Source organism: Pseudorasbora parva, chromosome 16, assembly GCF_024679245.1.
Source record: "Pseudorasbora parva isolate DD20220531a chromosome 16, ASM2467924v1, whole genome shotgun sequence".
NCBI lineage: Eukaryota > Metazoa > Chordata > Actinopteri > Cypriniformes > Gobionidae > Pseudorasbora > Pseudorasbora parva.
Genome location: NC_090187.1, coordinates 1,440,777 through 1,455,776, shown reverse-complemented (window position 1 = coordinate 1,455,776; position 15,000 = coordinate 1,440,777). Strand labels below are relative to the sequence as shown.

Below are 15,000 nucleotides of genomic sequence, written 5' to 3'. Positions count from 1 at the left end.
AGTTTGAGGCGTGGCTACTGTAGCAGGGTGAGAGTTTGGGGCGTGGCTACTGTAGCAGGCTGAGAGTTTGGGGCGTGGCTACTGTAGCAGGCTGAGAGTTTGGGGCGTGGCTACTGTAGCAGACTGAGAGTTTGGGGTGTGGCTACTGTAGCAGACTGAGAGCTTGGGGCGTGGCTACTGCAGCAGGCTGAGAGTTTGGGGCGTGGCTACTGTAGCAGGCTGAGAGTTTGGGGCGTGGCTACTGTAACAGGAGGAGAGTTTGGGGCGTGGCTACTGTAGCAGGCTGAGAGTTTGGGGCGTGGCTACTGTAGCAGACTGAGAGTTTGGGGCGTGGCTACTGTAGCAGGCTGAGAGTTTGGGGCGTGGCTACTGTAGCAGACTAAGAGTTTGGGGCGTGGCTACTGTAGCAGACTGAGAGTTTGGGGCGTGGCTACTGTAGCAGACTGAGAGTTTGGGGCGTGGCTACTGTAGCAGACTGAGAGGTAGGGGCGTGGCTACTGTAGGAGGACGCGAGTTTGGGGCGTGGCTACTGTAGGAGGCTGAGAGTTTGGGGCGTGGCTACTGTAGGAGGCTGAGAGTTTGGGGCGTGGCTACTGTAACAGACTGAGAGTTTGGGGCGTGGCTACTGTAGCAGACTGAGAGGTAGGGGCGTTGCTACTGTAGGAGGACGCGAGTTTGGGGCGTGGCTACTGTAGGAGGCTGAGAGTTTGGGGCGTGGCTACTGTAGTAGGCTGAGAGTTTGGGGCGTGGCTACTGTAGCAGGGTGAGAGTTTGAGGCGTGGCTACTGTAGCAGGGTGAGAGTTTGGGGCGTGGCTACTGTAGCAGGCTGAGAGTTTGGGGCGTGGCTAATGTAGCAGACTGAGAGTTTGGGGCGTGGCTACTGTAGCAGACTGAGAGCTTGGGGCGTGGCTACTGTAGCAGGCTGAGAGTTTGGGGCGTGGCTACTGTAGCAGGCTGAGAGTTTGGGGCGTGGCTACTGTAACAGGAGGAGAGTTTGGGGCGTGGCTACTGTAGCAGGCTGAGAGTTTGGGGCGTGGCTACTGTAGCAGGCTGAGAGTTTGGGGCGTGGCTACTGTAGCAGACTGAGAGTTTGGGGCGTGGCTACTGTAGCAGGCTGAGAGTTTGGGGCGTGGCTACTGTAGCAGACTGAGAGTTTGGGGCGTGGCTACTGTAGCAGGCTGAGAGTTTGGGGCGTGGCTACTGTAGCAGGCTGAGAGTTTGGGGCGTGGCTACTGTAGCAGACTGAGAGTTTGGGGCGTGGCTACTGTAGCAGACTGAGAGTTTGGGGCGTGGCTACTGTAGCAGACTGAGAGTTTGGGGCGTGGCTACTGTAGCAGACTGAGAGGTAGGGGCGTGGCTACTGTAGGAGGACGCGAGTTTGGGGCGTGGCTACTGTAGGAGGCTGAGAGTTTGGGGCGTGGCTACTGTAGCAGGCTGAGAGTTTGAGTTAAGAAAGCAGAAAGAGGCTTTATTTCTGTAAATCTAGTAGGGAACTATACTTCATCTTTAAAAACCTTAGTTTCTGTTTTCTTGCGTTTACTTGCGTGTTTTGTTTAATAAAGTTTTAACTGCAGATCCTCATCTCGTGACAGATACACTAATGTTAATACGTCACTACCACAGCTAATGGCCAAACACTGTAAAAAATGCTCTTCTTACTCAGTAATTTTGTCTTGTTTCTAGTCTAAATATCTAACAATTCTTAAATCAAGATGCATTTACTGTTTTCTGGGAAGAAATATCTAAATGAAAAGAGTTTTTGCTTAAAACAGGCAAAATGATCTGCCAAAGGGGTGAGAAAAATAATCAAGATTGAAATCTTGTTTTTTGTTTCCGTCCCAAACAGAAATAAGCAGGGCTTGACATTAACACCCGCCAACCCGCCAAATGCGGGTAGATTTCAGCTGTGGCGGGTATGGCAGCCACTCCCACTAGCCACTTTGGCGGATTGAATATAATTTCAGCCTACAGCCAAATGAAATGCCAAGAGCGTCTTATCACAAAATTACAATTTTATTACAATTCTTTATCGATCAACTTGCAGTAAGTGAAGGGCGGGATAGGCGGAATCGCGTGAATGGCACACAACAGAAGCGTGCTCTCTCTCTGTCACACGCGCAGTCAGTTCTCCAGTGTTGGGCATAGCGTCGCTACAAGTAGTGACGCTACTAGCTTAACTACATTTTTCGTTTGCACTTTCCCAAGCATTTCTGAAGATCACGCTCAAATTGGAAACAACTGCCAAGTTGCCAACTGCCAACTGCCAACACACACACACACACACACACACACACACACACACACACGTTTTGTTTTTTGCCATGTTGGTACTGTTTGCAGCAGGTCTTAATTCTTTTGCTACTGTACTTTGAGCAGAGTTGAATTGTAAATTAACTTACAGTTTCCTGCAAAAGTACCCAAGTCTAAATTGAGCATAAACATGCAAACACAGGTGCGTATGCATATCATACACATACAGATGAACATACACACACTTTTGACACCTGGTTTTGTTAATATTATGGATCACATGTTTTTTTTTTTTGCCAAATTGATTTCGGACAATTTTTGTATAACTGAAAAAGTATGCATGTCTATCTGCTTGAATTATATTGATCACAGAGATAGCATTGATTGGAATGACGGTGGTTCAATATAAAATTAAATAAATAAAAAATAGATTTTTTAGCAGAAAAACTACTTTTGCCAAGTTGCTGTAGCTTAGCTTGCTACATTTCCTAGCTACCCCCAGCTTCAGTGTAGTGAAGCTTAATTGAATGTAGAGTAACTGGTATCTTAGCTCACTACATTTTCCAAGAATCTTGCCCAACACTGCTCCTTGTGCCTGAATAATCAAATACACATGCACACGTGTAATTTGCTGTAATTGTCCAGCCCTTGCCCACCTGCACATCCCAGCTGATATGCAATGTAGTCTTGATTTGGGTGGTCACTCTGCATGTGAAAGTTAGGTTTTAAATCTTCAAAATCAAGTAAAATGACTCAAAATCTAGTAATTTAGGCATGCCAAAGTCAACTTTAATCAAATAAAATGTAATTTCCAAACCGCAAAATTGTGGCCGGTGAACATGCTGAGTGGCTAGTAACTTTGGAAAACCACTAGCCACAGTGGCCGGTGAGCAAAAAAGTTAATGTCAAGCCCTGGAAATAAGATTATTTTTCTCACCCCATTGGCAGATCATTTTGCCTGTTTTAAGCAAAAACTCACTTCATTTAGATATTTCTTCCCAGAAAACAAGAAAAATATCATGTAATTTTACTTATCTAGTAAATGCATCTCGATTTAAGAATATTTCGATATTTGGACTGGAAACAAGAAAACAAATACTAAATAAGAAGAGCATTTTTTAGCAGTGAAGTGCATTACTTATGGGTTAGTGGTTTGTTCACATCAATAAAAATGCACAAAATTCATAATAAATCTATTAGGCATCTTTGAAATATCTCGTACACATCCCGGCGTGGAGCTAAACATGCAATCTGACTGGTCATGAATTAAGAGAGATGATCTACGCTCACTTTCATCGGATGATATGATTATATTTATTAGGATACGAGGCAGCTGTTCTGAATGTAGACGAGCCTAAACGACTTTAATATGAGACTGTATGCGGGGGTGAGCGGAACTGATCAGATTTATGCACAGCAGCGTATACATTCATATCTCGCAACTGAAGTTTTCATAACGCTTTCTACGAAGTCTGCATGCATAATGCACTGTAAAAGTATTTTTGATGGATTATAATGTGTTCATAGTAATATCAGATGTGTTTGCTCATAAGTTACTGCAAACATTACAATACTAATACATCCCTGGTTATACTTTTAATATCAGCATCAGCTTAATGATGCATTAGATATTGTCACGTTTTATAATAGAAATGGCTGTCAGTGACCTGTTGGTGTAAATTAATCTCACTCAGTGACTCAAATGAATCAGCATGATAAGCTTGTCAGGTATAATCTTAAAGGGTTAGTTCAGCCAAAAGTGAATCTTCTGTCATTAACTCCTCTCCCTAATGTCGCTCCACACCCGTAAGACCTCCGTTCATCTTCACACACAGTTTAAGATATTTTATATTTAGTCCGAGAGCGTATGCAAGTGTATGCACACTATACTGTCCATGTCCAGAAAGGGAATAAAAACATCATCACAGTAGTCCATATGAGACATCAGTGGGTTAATTAGAGTCTCTTGAAGCATCCAAAATACATTTGGGTCCAAAAATAACAAAAACTACGACTTTATTCAGCATTGGCTTCTCTTCCGCGTTTGTGTTCAATCCTCAAATAAAGATTCAAACGGTTATGAATCAGTGAATCGATCAATGATTCGGATTGCCAATGTCTCGTGATTTCAGCAGTTTGACACGAGATCCGAATCATGAATCGATTCGCTGATTCATAACCTTTTGAATCTTTATCTCATATGTCTCATATGGACTACTTTGATGATGTTTTTATTCCCTTTCTGGACATGGACAGTATAGTGTGCATACACTTGCATACGCTCTCGGACTAAATATAAAATATCTTAAACTGTGTGTGAAGATGAACGGAGGTCTTACGGGTGTGGAGCGACATTAGGGAGAGGAGTTAATGACAGAAGATTCATTTTTGGCTGAACTAACCCTTTAAACATAACTGGGAACAAACAAGGAGACTCTATCAATGACCAGAGAAAAAGGCACCCGAAGCACACGCTAACTTTCCTTTGGGCAAAACTACCGTAGACGTGAGTGAGCTCAGTGTATCTGCTCGATGAGGACAATCATCAATTTGGAGAAAGAAAGAACCAGATGGTGAGGGAGGAAAAGTCTGAAAGCAGCAGGAGACTGCAGATACTGAACTGAACATGAAAATGAATCCGCCGGGCTAGAACAGAACGCTTTTACACAGCGTTGCATTTTGGTTGCAGGTCGGAAACACTTCAGTACAATATGTTCTAGTATCACACCTGTGACCAAAAAATATATTACCAAAATAAAAGTTTTAAGGCTTATGATTAAGGTAGTCTCATGATGTCCACGTTTTATTTGGGTTTATAAATTTATACCAACTTATACCATGGTCTGTCTGAATACTGAATACTACTTGGGGACACTAAAAATATGATCTAAGCTATTCAACTAAATATACAAATAAAATTCATGAAGTAGGTCTTATTTCATTCTATCAACTATAATTCTGATCTGCCAACATTGTCTCTCTATGATAAATTAAAATAAGCTGATAACATCACTGTTTACTCCAGAACGACTGTACAGCCAAATCTAATTCTGCTGCAGTATTGTCCTGTTTAACACTGAAGCTGCTCTGACACAATCGGCGTTGGAGAAGAGCGATAGAAATAAAGATGATTGATTGACTGATTGATTGATTGATTGATTGATTGACTCGGATCTGATTGGCTGGAAGGTGTGCAATGGTCAGCTGAATCACCGTTCTAGTAATGCAATGTTTTCATTGAAGCGTGCACACACACACACACATCACTTGCACACAGAGCGGAGATTGCGCTACACACACACACACAGGCCTACGTCACATCATACAGACTGCGCTGCACACACACACACACACACACACACACACACACACACACACACAGGCCTACGTCACATCATACAGACTGCACTGCACACACAGTGTGCTTTGCTTCTGGATCACTACATTATATTTCTCACCAATGATGGGGTTCCATCGCATTTTTTTAGGTAATAAAAGGACATCTTCGTTGTTGAGAGACACGTTGAACAGACACAGGTATGAGACTCTCTCTCTCTCTCTCTCTCTCTCTCTCTCTCTCTCTCTCTCTCTCTCTCTCTCTCTCTCTCTCTCTCTCTCTCTCACACACACACACACACCCACTGAAGAGATACAGGATCACTGGACTAAAAATAACATTACCTTAGTATCCTAATGCTAGGAATGTGCTTATTTATTCTCATCAATGGGAACGTCTCAGATGAGCATTATTTGTGTGTATTCGCTACATTTCCCTGTGGATTCAATCAGGGTAGGAAAAATGTGTTTTATTTATATGTAAAGTTTGATGTAAAAATCATACTAATATTATAAGTGCACCACAGGAAACAATAAAACATTTCAGTTAATGACCCCTTTAATGTTTATTTTAAGTAACAGTTTTATAATAACCCTGATCTCTATACCTCTCTTTATTACTGGCACACACTTTTCTTTTAAAGACGTACAAAAACATTTTGGCAAATTCAGTGGCTGCTTGGATGTGGTAATGAGGCTTATCAAATGTCAAATGTGGGCATGCCAACAACTTCCTGACAATAATGTGCAACGTGAATATATTAATTATTAAATGCAGGCATCTGCCGTATAGTAATGGGGAATAAATGTGGTTGTGCTCACTGGCAGTCTCGACTCTTTCTCTTACTGTCTCCTTCATCAGAGCTTGAGATAAAAACTATTTAAAAGATTCATTCAGGCGGGATTAACAGCCTAATCAAGCCACATGAGTCAAATTAAAAACTGCTGACACAAAAGCAGTCCGTTTAGAGCGTTGAAGGATTCCCGCTGTCAACATCACACATCATGTCCTCCGCACACACACACACACACACACACACACACACACACACACACACACACACACACACATCTGACACTCATCACGTGAAATATTCATGAGCCCCACATTACCACGGACACATCTCTCTCTCTCTGACCCCTCTTCACCTGCCTGCTTATTAAAATCTCATAGTATTAACTCTACTGCTCATGGCCAGGCTGAATAATTCAATCAGACTAAAGGAGTCAAATGAATCTTTAATGACATTAAAGCCACAGGGGGAGCAGAACCTGGACTCTGGCAGCGTTTACTCTGGCCTTCACCTGCGGCGAGAGATGGGCTCGTTCAGCTTGACACTCCTGCCTATTTAGCCAGAAACGCTCATGAATTGTCACCGAGATTCGTTTTTAGAGAGCTACAGATCACAGAATAAAGAATTATAAGTGCCTGATGAAGGACTAAAGATGGATTTAAGCTGAAAGAGATCAAATCTATTTAGTACTAGAGTCCCATTATTGCGCTCTTCACATTTACCGTCACAGTTGCATTAAATATCATAATTACTACAACGCCATTGAGGGTCATTAAGAGATTGAACCATGACTCTTTTTACTGTGGAGCCAAATTGTTCAAAATGACGTCACACCAGTTTGTTCTTGAAGTATATTGTCTTTACATGTGAACACACAACTATTATTCTTACATTTATAGATATTTTAAGCAACTGACCTGACTTGGCTTCTTCTAATTCTTTGGCTTCCTCAAGTTCTTTGGCTTCTTCTTCTGTAAAGAGAAAAATAGATCAGAAGGAATGAGTTTATGGTCTCCAAATACATACGCATTTTCACCTGTCACATTATACACAGTCGTGCATTCACACATACTGAGGGAAAACGCAGTTCAGGAACATCTAAAAACGTGAATTTGCCAACATTCAACCTTGCACAGAGAAATTCATATTTAAAGATCAGGCTTTATGAGATGTAGTCTCGTCTAAAACACAACTTTATGTGAATTTCTACGCACTACATTATAAAGGAGCTGCGATCCTTTTTCTTCACAGTCCAGATCTGCTGATATAAACTCAGACTGGGTTAGCTAAGACCAGCAAACCAGCTTGAGCAGGACCAGGTAACTTTCTTAGGCTAGTTCAACCCAATCTCATGTTTCTGTATGGCATCCACACTTTTCTCATCACACAACTAGCCAGTGCAAAGCTACTTCAGTCCTGACAAACATTGATCATAGCCAATAAAAAGATGATTATGACAATATATGAAGTATGCAGTTTATTCACACAATCACAAATTTTTTATGTAATTATTTTTTGTTATGTGCAAATGCAAGGTTGCTATGTAAAAAGCATGCTGTGCTACACCTAATATATAAATTAGAACACATGGCCCCAGGATGCACTATGGGAAGAAGGCGAGCCGGCGGAGGCAGTGTGATGCTTTGGTCAATGTTCTGCTGGGAAACCTTGGGTCCTCCATCCATGTGGATGTTACTTTGACACGCTCCACCTATTGTTCAGTCTTTCATTGAAAATACAAAGCAAAAATGCTCAGATCCATGGAGGTCCTACCTCACGACTTACAGGACTTAAAGGATCTGCTGCTAACATATTGGTATCAGATACCACAGCACACCTTCAGGGGTCAAGTGGAGCCTCGACAGGTAAGGGCTGTTTTGCAAGCTAAAGGGGAACCAACGCAATATTAGGAAGGTAAATATAATATTATCCCTGATCGCTGTATATATATATATATATATAAATCCACAAAAAATGGACCATAAAATTAATAAGCGGCATTGAAATTCTTGAAGTCCTTTTGTGAGAGATTGTATATTGTAATAGAAATTGTAACTCTAATATTTCAACTAACAGGAAACTTTGAATAACATTCTGAGAGGCCTTTCTCAAAGTTTCACAAACGTTCTTCCAGCAACATTAATATAACGTTCGGTCAACACTTTCAGGTCTTCAATAGTGTTCTAAAATGTTTTAGCACAAAAAAATGTTGTTCATGGAATGATCTAATGTTTGTAATGTTGCTACTTGTTTCAGAACGTTCAGAGAAAACTCAAAAGTAACGTTCCCATAATCTTTGAAGAATGATACAATGGAACGGTCCATTAACGTTTAAAACGTTTAAAAAAACAGACTTAATCGGAACATTTGCTAAATATCTTTAGAACATATTTATGTTATCTGGAATCACCAACTGTGATCGTGCATGGCTTTACAAGACAGAATAGCCCATTTTGAGCTGCTCCAGTAACTGTTAAATGAGCAGAACCACTCAGAGAGATTCACTCCTGCTAGTGGATACGATTATCAAGCTTAAACAGGATTTCTGATCGTTCACATTGATTACTTGAAAATATTCTGTGTCTGCTAGTATTTAGTGGGATAAATACATGGAAAGATTTGCTCAAAATTGAAGAGAAGAGGATTAAATTGAGTGAAGTTTGAAGTTCCAATAGTGAAGCAGACACCAAGAAATGAAATAAAAGAGCAAACGCACATTGTTGATTTCCCTCCGCGGTGGCTCTCCAGCCCGATATCTCAGCTAACAGCACAATCTCACCAGCTGCTCATTCCAGTTAGGATCGCCATCCACCTCTCCACACACATTATGACAGCCAAGAAAAATGAGTCTGTGGCTGTAGACTCTGACTGACCTCCTCTCAGCCTGCGCTGTGGAGTGTCCGGCCCGATCTCCGGCACTGAAGCCGCAGTGAAAGCAGAGCAGACAGCATCCATTAGGCCCTTCTCCACAAGAGCTCAGCCTTTCATTCCATCTGAAGCTCCGCCAACTCTCTCACCCTGAAGAACGATTCACACCAGTGTGACGTCAGAGCTCCTTTAGTTGCTCAGAAACATGCTTTTGGGTTCATCTAACTGGAGTAAAATAACTACATCAGAACTAATTATATTTAATCAAAATTATTATAATTACAATTGCTGGTATTTTTACACACCAGCAGCAGTGACGACTTACAGATAATGTTTGACCTCTGTCATTGCCAACAACTGGTATATAACAAAGAATTGAGATTAACTTTTGTTATTGACCAAATACTTATTTACCACCATAAATTGCAAATAAAATCGTATAAAAATCAGACAATGGGATTTTTTTCTCATTCTATCACATAGTTGAAGTGTACCTATAATGAAAATTACAGGCCTCTCAATCAAGTCTCTTCTGCTCACCAAGGCTGAATTTGTGTTATTAGAAATCCAAAAAAGCTGTAATATTATGAAATATTATTAAAATATTAAATAACTTTTATATTAAACTGAAAGCATTCTTTAGAAATGTCAGCCCATATTGATAGGAGAGCATCTTGCAGTTGGTGGAGATTTGTGGGATGCACATCCAGGGCACGAAGCTCCCGTTCCACCACATCCCAAAGATGCTCTATTGGGTTGAGATCTGGGGACTGTGGCGGCCATTTTAGTACAGTCAACTCATTGACATGTTCAAGAAACCAATTTGAAATGATTGGAGCTTTGTGACATGGTGCATTATCCTGCTGGAAGTAGCCATCAGAGGATGGGGACATGGTGGTCATAAAGGGATGGACATGGTCAGAAACAATGCTCAGGTAGGCCGTGGCATTTAAAAGATGCCCAATTGGCACTAAGGGGCCTAAAGTGTGCCAAGAAAACATCCCCCACACCACTACACCACCACCACCAGCCTGCACAGCGGTAACAAGGCATGATGGATCCATGTTCTCATTCTGTTTACGCCAAATTCTGACTCTACCATCTGAATGTCTCAACAGAAATCGAGACTCATCAGACCAGGCAACATTTCTCCAGTCTTCATCTGTCCAATTTTGGTGAGCTCGTGCAAATTGTCGCCTCTTTTTCCTATTTGTAGTGGAGATGAGTGGTCCCTGGTGGGGTCTTCTGCTGTTGTAGCCCATCCGCCTCAAGGTTGTGTGTGTTGTGGCTTCACCAATGCTTTGCTGCATACCTCGGTTGTAACGAGTGGTTATTTCAGTCAAAGTTGCTCTTCTATCAGCTTGAATCAGTCGGCCCATTCTCCTCTGACCTCGAGCATCAACAAGGCATTTTCTCCCACAGGACTGCTGCAGACTGGATGCTCTTCCCTTTTCACACCATTCTCTGTTAACCCTAGAAATGGTTGTGTGTGTAAATCCCAGTAACTGAGCAGATTGTGAAATACTCAGACCGGCCCGTCTGGCACCAACAACCATGCCACGCTCAAAACGGCTTAAATCACCTTTCTTTCCCATTCTGACATTCAGTTTGGAGTTCAGGAGATTGTCTTGACCAGGACCACACCCCTAAATGCATCGAAGAACTGCCATGTGATTGGCTGATTAGATAATTGTATTAATGAGAAATTGAACAGGTGTTCCTAATAATCCTTTAGGTGAGTGTGTGATATATATATATATATATATATATATATATATATATATATATATATATATATATATATATATATATATATATTAATTAGTATTCAAATATAACTAGTGTTTTAATATATATGAATATAATGAATATTATTGAAACTATTAAATGCAATTATCTGTGATATATACGTACATTTATTTGACATTTATATTTATTTGCTTATTATTTGCATGCATAAATATATATTAATACAGGTTTTAATTCAATAAACTAAAGCTATAAGCCGCAAGACATTTTGCAGAAAGCTCGATGGCTAAAAGCTGATGCAACAGGACCGAGTCTCGAGTAAGAACCATAAATTAAAAAGTGTAATTACAGTCCCAAATTTGTGTTTGTAGGTTGAGAAAGCCTCCGAACTGACGGGAGGACGGGAAGAGCGGGAGTGGAGTGGGAAAGGCGGATCGGACTGAATTACCTCAACAGGTTGCTGACCCGTTCTCTGAATGTTATTCCACGATCCCTGCACGGGTTACTGGAGATTAGGCTGGCCAGCGTCAGTGGTTATCCAGCTGGAGGTTTACTCTTTCTTCAGATGTATTTTTAAAGCCCAGGGGTCTGTGTGACGCAGGAATGACCTTTATTTAAATGTCTCCTGCTCTACACACAGAACTCATTACAGCTGGTGTGATGGTGGAAAGCAATGTTCTTTCCTTCTAGCCGCCTCGTTTTTTTCTTCCCATGATTGCCGAATCCATCCCTATCTCTCTGCCTGTTCGTCTCCATCCACCCATCACTCTTTCCTCCTGTCATTTCACCCTCCGAGTTGTGCAGTCCCTCGTTACACAGCGCGACTAATTATCTAGCCGGCGCTAATGAACTTCAACAGCACTGCAGGAACGCCGGCGTTGGCATAAGAGGAGTCTGTTCGAAACGCCGGCTGGGTTTTAGCATTCGGCTCCATCACCGGAGGACAGAGACGAGACTGCAGCCATAATCACTGCACACGCTTCAATATATACAGTTATCATCATCATTATCCCTCAGACTGACCACACACGTCTGTCCATCCATCCATCAACCTATCCATCCGTCCATCCATCCATCCATCCATCCATCCATCCACATATAATAATAATAATAGATTTTATTTATAATGGACTTTTCATTCTGAAGAATCTCAAAGTGCAACAAAGGGGGGGGGGGGGGGGGTCAAAAATGAATAACAAGTAAAAATATAGAATACTACAAACAATCAACCAAAACAGAAAACAGAACAGAAACAGAGCCGATGGTGAACAGAAACAGAGCCGATGGTGAACAGAAACAGAGCCGATGGTGAACAGAAACAGAGCTGATGGTGAACAGAAACAGAGCCGATGGTGAACAGAAACAGAGCCGATGGTGAACAGAAACAGAGCCGATGGTGAACAGAAACAGAGCTGATGGTGGACAGAAACAGAGCTGATGGTGGACAGAAACAGAGCTGATGGTGAACAGAAACAGAGCTGATGGTGGACAGAAACAGAGCTGATGGTGGACAGAAACAGAGCTGATGGTGAACAGAAACAGAGCTGATGGTGAACAGAAACAGAGCTGATGGTGAACAGAAACAGAGCCGATGGTGAACAGAAACAGAGCCGATGGTGAACAGAAACAGAGCTGATGGTGAACAGAAACAGAGCTGATGGTGAACAGAAACAGAGCTGATGGTGAACAGAAACAGAGCTGATGGTGAACAGAAACAGAGCTGATGGTGAACAGGAAACAGAGCTGATGGTGAACAGAAAACAGCTGATGGTGAACAGAAACAGAGCCAATGGTGAACAGAAACAGAGCTGATGGTGAACAGAAACAGAGCTGATGGTGAACAGAAACAGAGCTGATGGTGAACAGAAACAGAGCTGATGGTGAACAGAAACAGAGCTGATGGTGAACAGAAACAGAGCTGATGGTGAACAGAAACAGAGCTGATGGTGGACAGAAACAGAGCTGATGGTGAACAGAAAACAGCTGATGGTGGACAGAAACAGAGCTGATGGTGAACAGAAAACAGAGCTGATGGTGAACAGAAACAGAGCTGATGGTGAACAGAAAACAGCTGATGGTGAACAGAAACAGAGCTGATGGTGAACAGAAACAGAGCTGATGGTGGACAGAAACAGCTGATGGTGAACAGAAAACAGAGCTGATGGTGGACAGAAACAGAGCTGATGGTGAACAGAAACAGAGCTGATGGTGGACAGAAACAGAGCTGATGGTGAACAGAAAACAGCTGATGGTGAACAGAAAACAGCTGATGGTGAACAGAAACAGAGCTGATGGTGGACAGAAACAGAGCTGATGGTGAACAGAAACAGAGCTGATGGTGAACAGAAAACAGCTGATGGTGGACAGAAACAGCTGATGGTGAACAGAAACAGAGCTGATGGTGAACAGAAACAGAGCTGATGGTGAACAGAAACAGAGCTGATGGTGAACAGAAACAGAGCCGATGGTGAACAGAAACAGAGCTGATGGTGAACAGAAACAGAGCTGATGGTGAACAGAAAACAGCTGATGGTGGACAGAAACAGCTGATGGTGAACAGAAACAGAGCTGATGGTGAACAGAAACAGAGCTGATGGTGAACAGAAACAGAGCTGATGGTGAACAGAAACAGAGCTGATGGTGAACAGAAAACAGAGCTGATGGTGGACAGAAACAGAGCTGATGGTGGACAGAAACAGAGCTGATGGTGGAAGTCTCTGTTAGCTCCGCAGCACACTGTGGTCCACTCCATGTTTTAAATTTCTCCCAGCGGCAGTGTGTCCCGATGACATCGCCGAGGCACGACAGCTGATGACCAGATGATGGGTCTTCATGACGATTCAAACGATGGAGATCGCCGCAGCACCATGCAGGAGGCAGAACATTTTTCCGGGCACTTCTGTGGACACACCGGGGTCGGCGCAGAAGTCCAAGCCGCTCCACGGCCGCAATGCAGGACGGAACAGCGGCGCAGCCGAGAAGCGGAACATCCCAACATCATGCCGGACGCTGATTACGATGGCCCAGATGACGCTAGCCCGGTGCAAACTTCAGCCACCATGCAGCTCAAGCCCGAGGGAGACCACCAGTGAGCAGTCGCGGCTAGAAACATCAAATGTCCTCCAAACCAGAACCAACCGCAGCAATTCAAACATAAACATTAGAGAAGCGGTGGAAAACGGCGAAACGACGAACAACGACCTCTCAGTGGCTGCCAGCAATCAGCAACAGCCCCAATTGTAGCTCTGACTGTTAGACTAGTCACAAACATAAGGAAATAAAATAAAATCTAAATCTAATAGTACATTAACATGATTTGTGGGTGGAGACATCCATCCGTCCATCCATCGACACATCCTTCCATTGACCCATCCATCCGTCCATCCATCGACACATCCTTCCATTGACCCATCCATCCATCCATCCATCCATCCATCCATCCATCCATCCATCCATCCATCCATCCATCCATCCATCGACACATCCTTCCATTGACCCATCCATCCATTCATCCATCCATCCATCCATCGACACATCCTTCCATTGACCAGTCCATCAACACATCCTTCCATCGACCCATCCATCCGTCCATCGACACATCCTTCCATCCATCCATCCATCCATCCATCCATCCATCGACACATCCTTCCATTGACCCATCCATCCCTCGACACATCCTTCCATTGACCCATCCATCAACACATCCTTCCATCGACCCATCCATCCGTCCATCGACCCATCCATCCGTCCATCGACACATCCTTCCATAGACCCATCCATCCTTCCATTGACCCATCCTTCCATTGACCCATCCATCCGTCCATCGACACATCCTTCCTTCCATCCATCCATCCATCCATCCATCCATCCATCCATCCATCCATCCATCCATCCATCCATCGACACATCCTTCCATTGACCCATCCATCAACACATCCTTCCATCGACCCATCCATCTGTCCATCGACCCATCCATCCGTCCATCGACCCATCCATCCGTCC

General features: G+C 42.9%; 1 protein-coding gene across 3 annotated transcripts in view; it reads right to left on the bottom strand.

Annotated features, from left to right (window-relative positions):
- Positions 1–15,000, bottom strand: part of cd276 (CD276 molecule) — a 130,645-nt gene that overhangs the window by 36,622 nt on the left and 79,023 nt on the right. For 2 of the 3 annotated variants that reach the window (XM_067419765.1, XM_067419767.1), the window contains one exon: positions 7,299–7,352. In XM_067419765.1, coding sequence (XP_067275866.1) covers positions 7,299–7,352 — 54 coding nt within the window. Of the gene's footprint in view, positions 1–7,298; positions 7,353–9,254; positions 9,400–15,000 lie in introns of all 3 variants that reach the window. The other variant, XR_010898492.1, reaches the window with a different exon arrangement.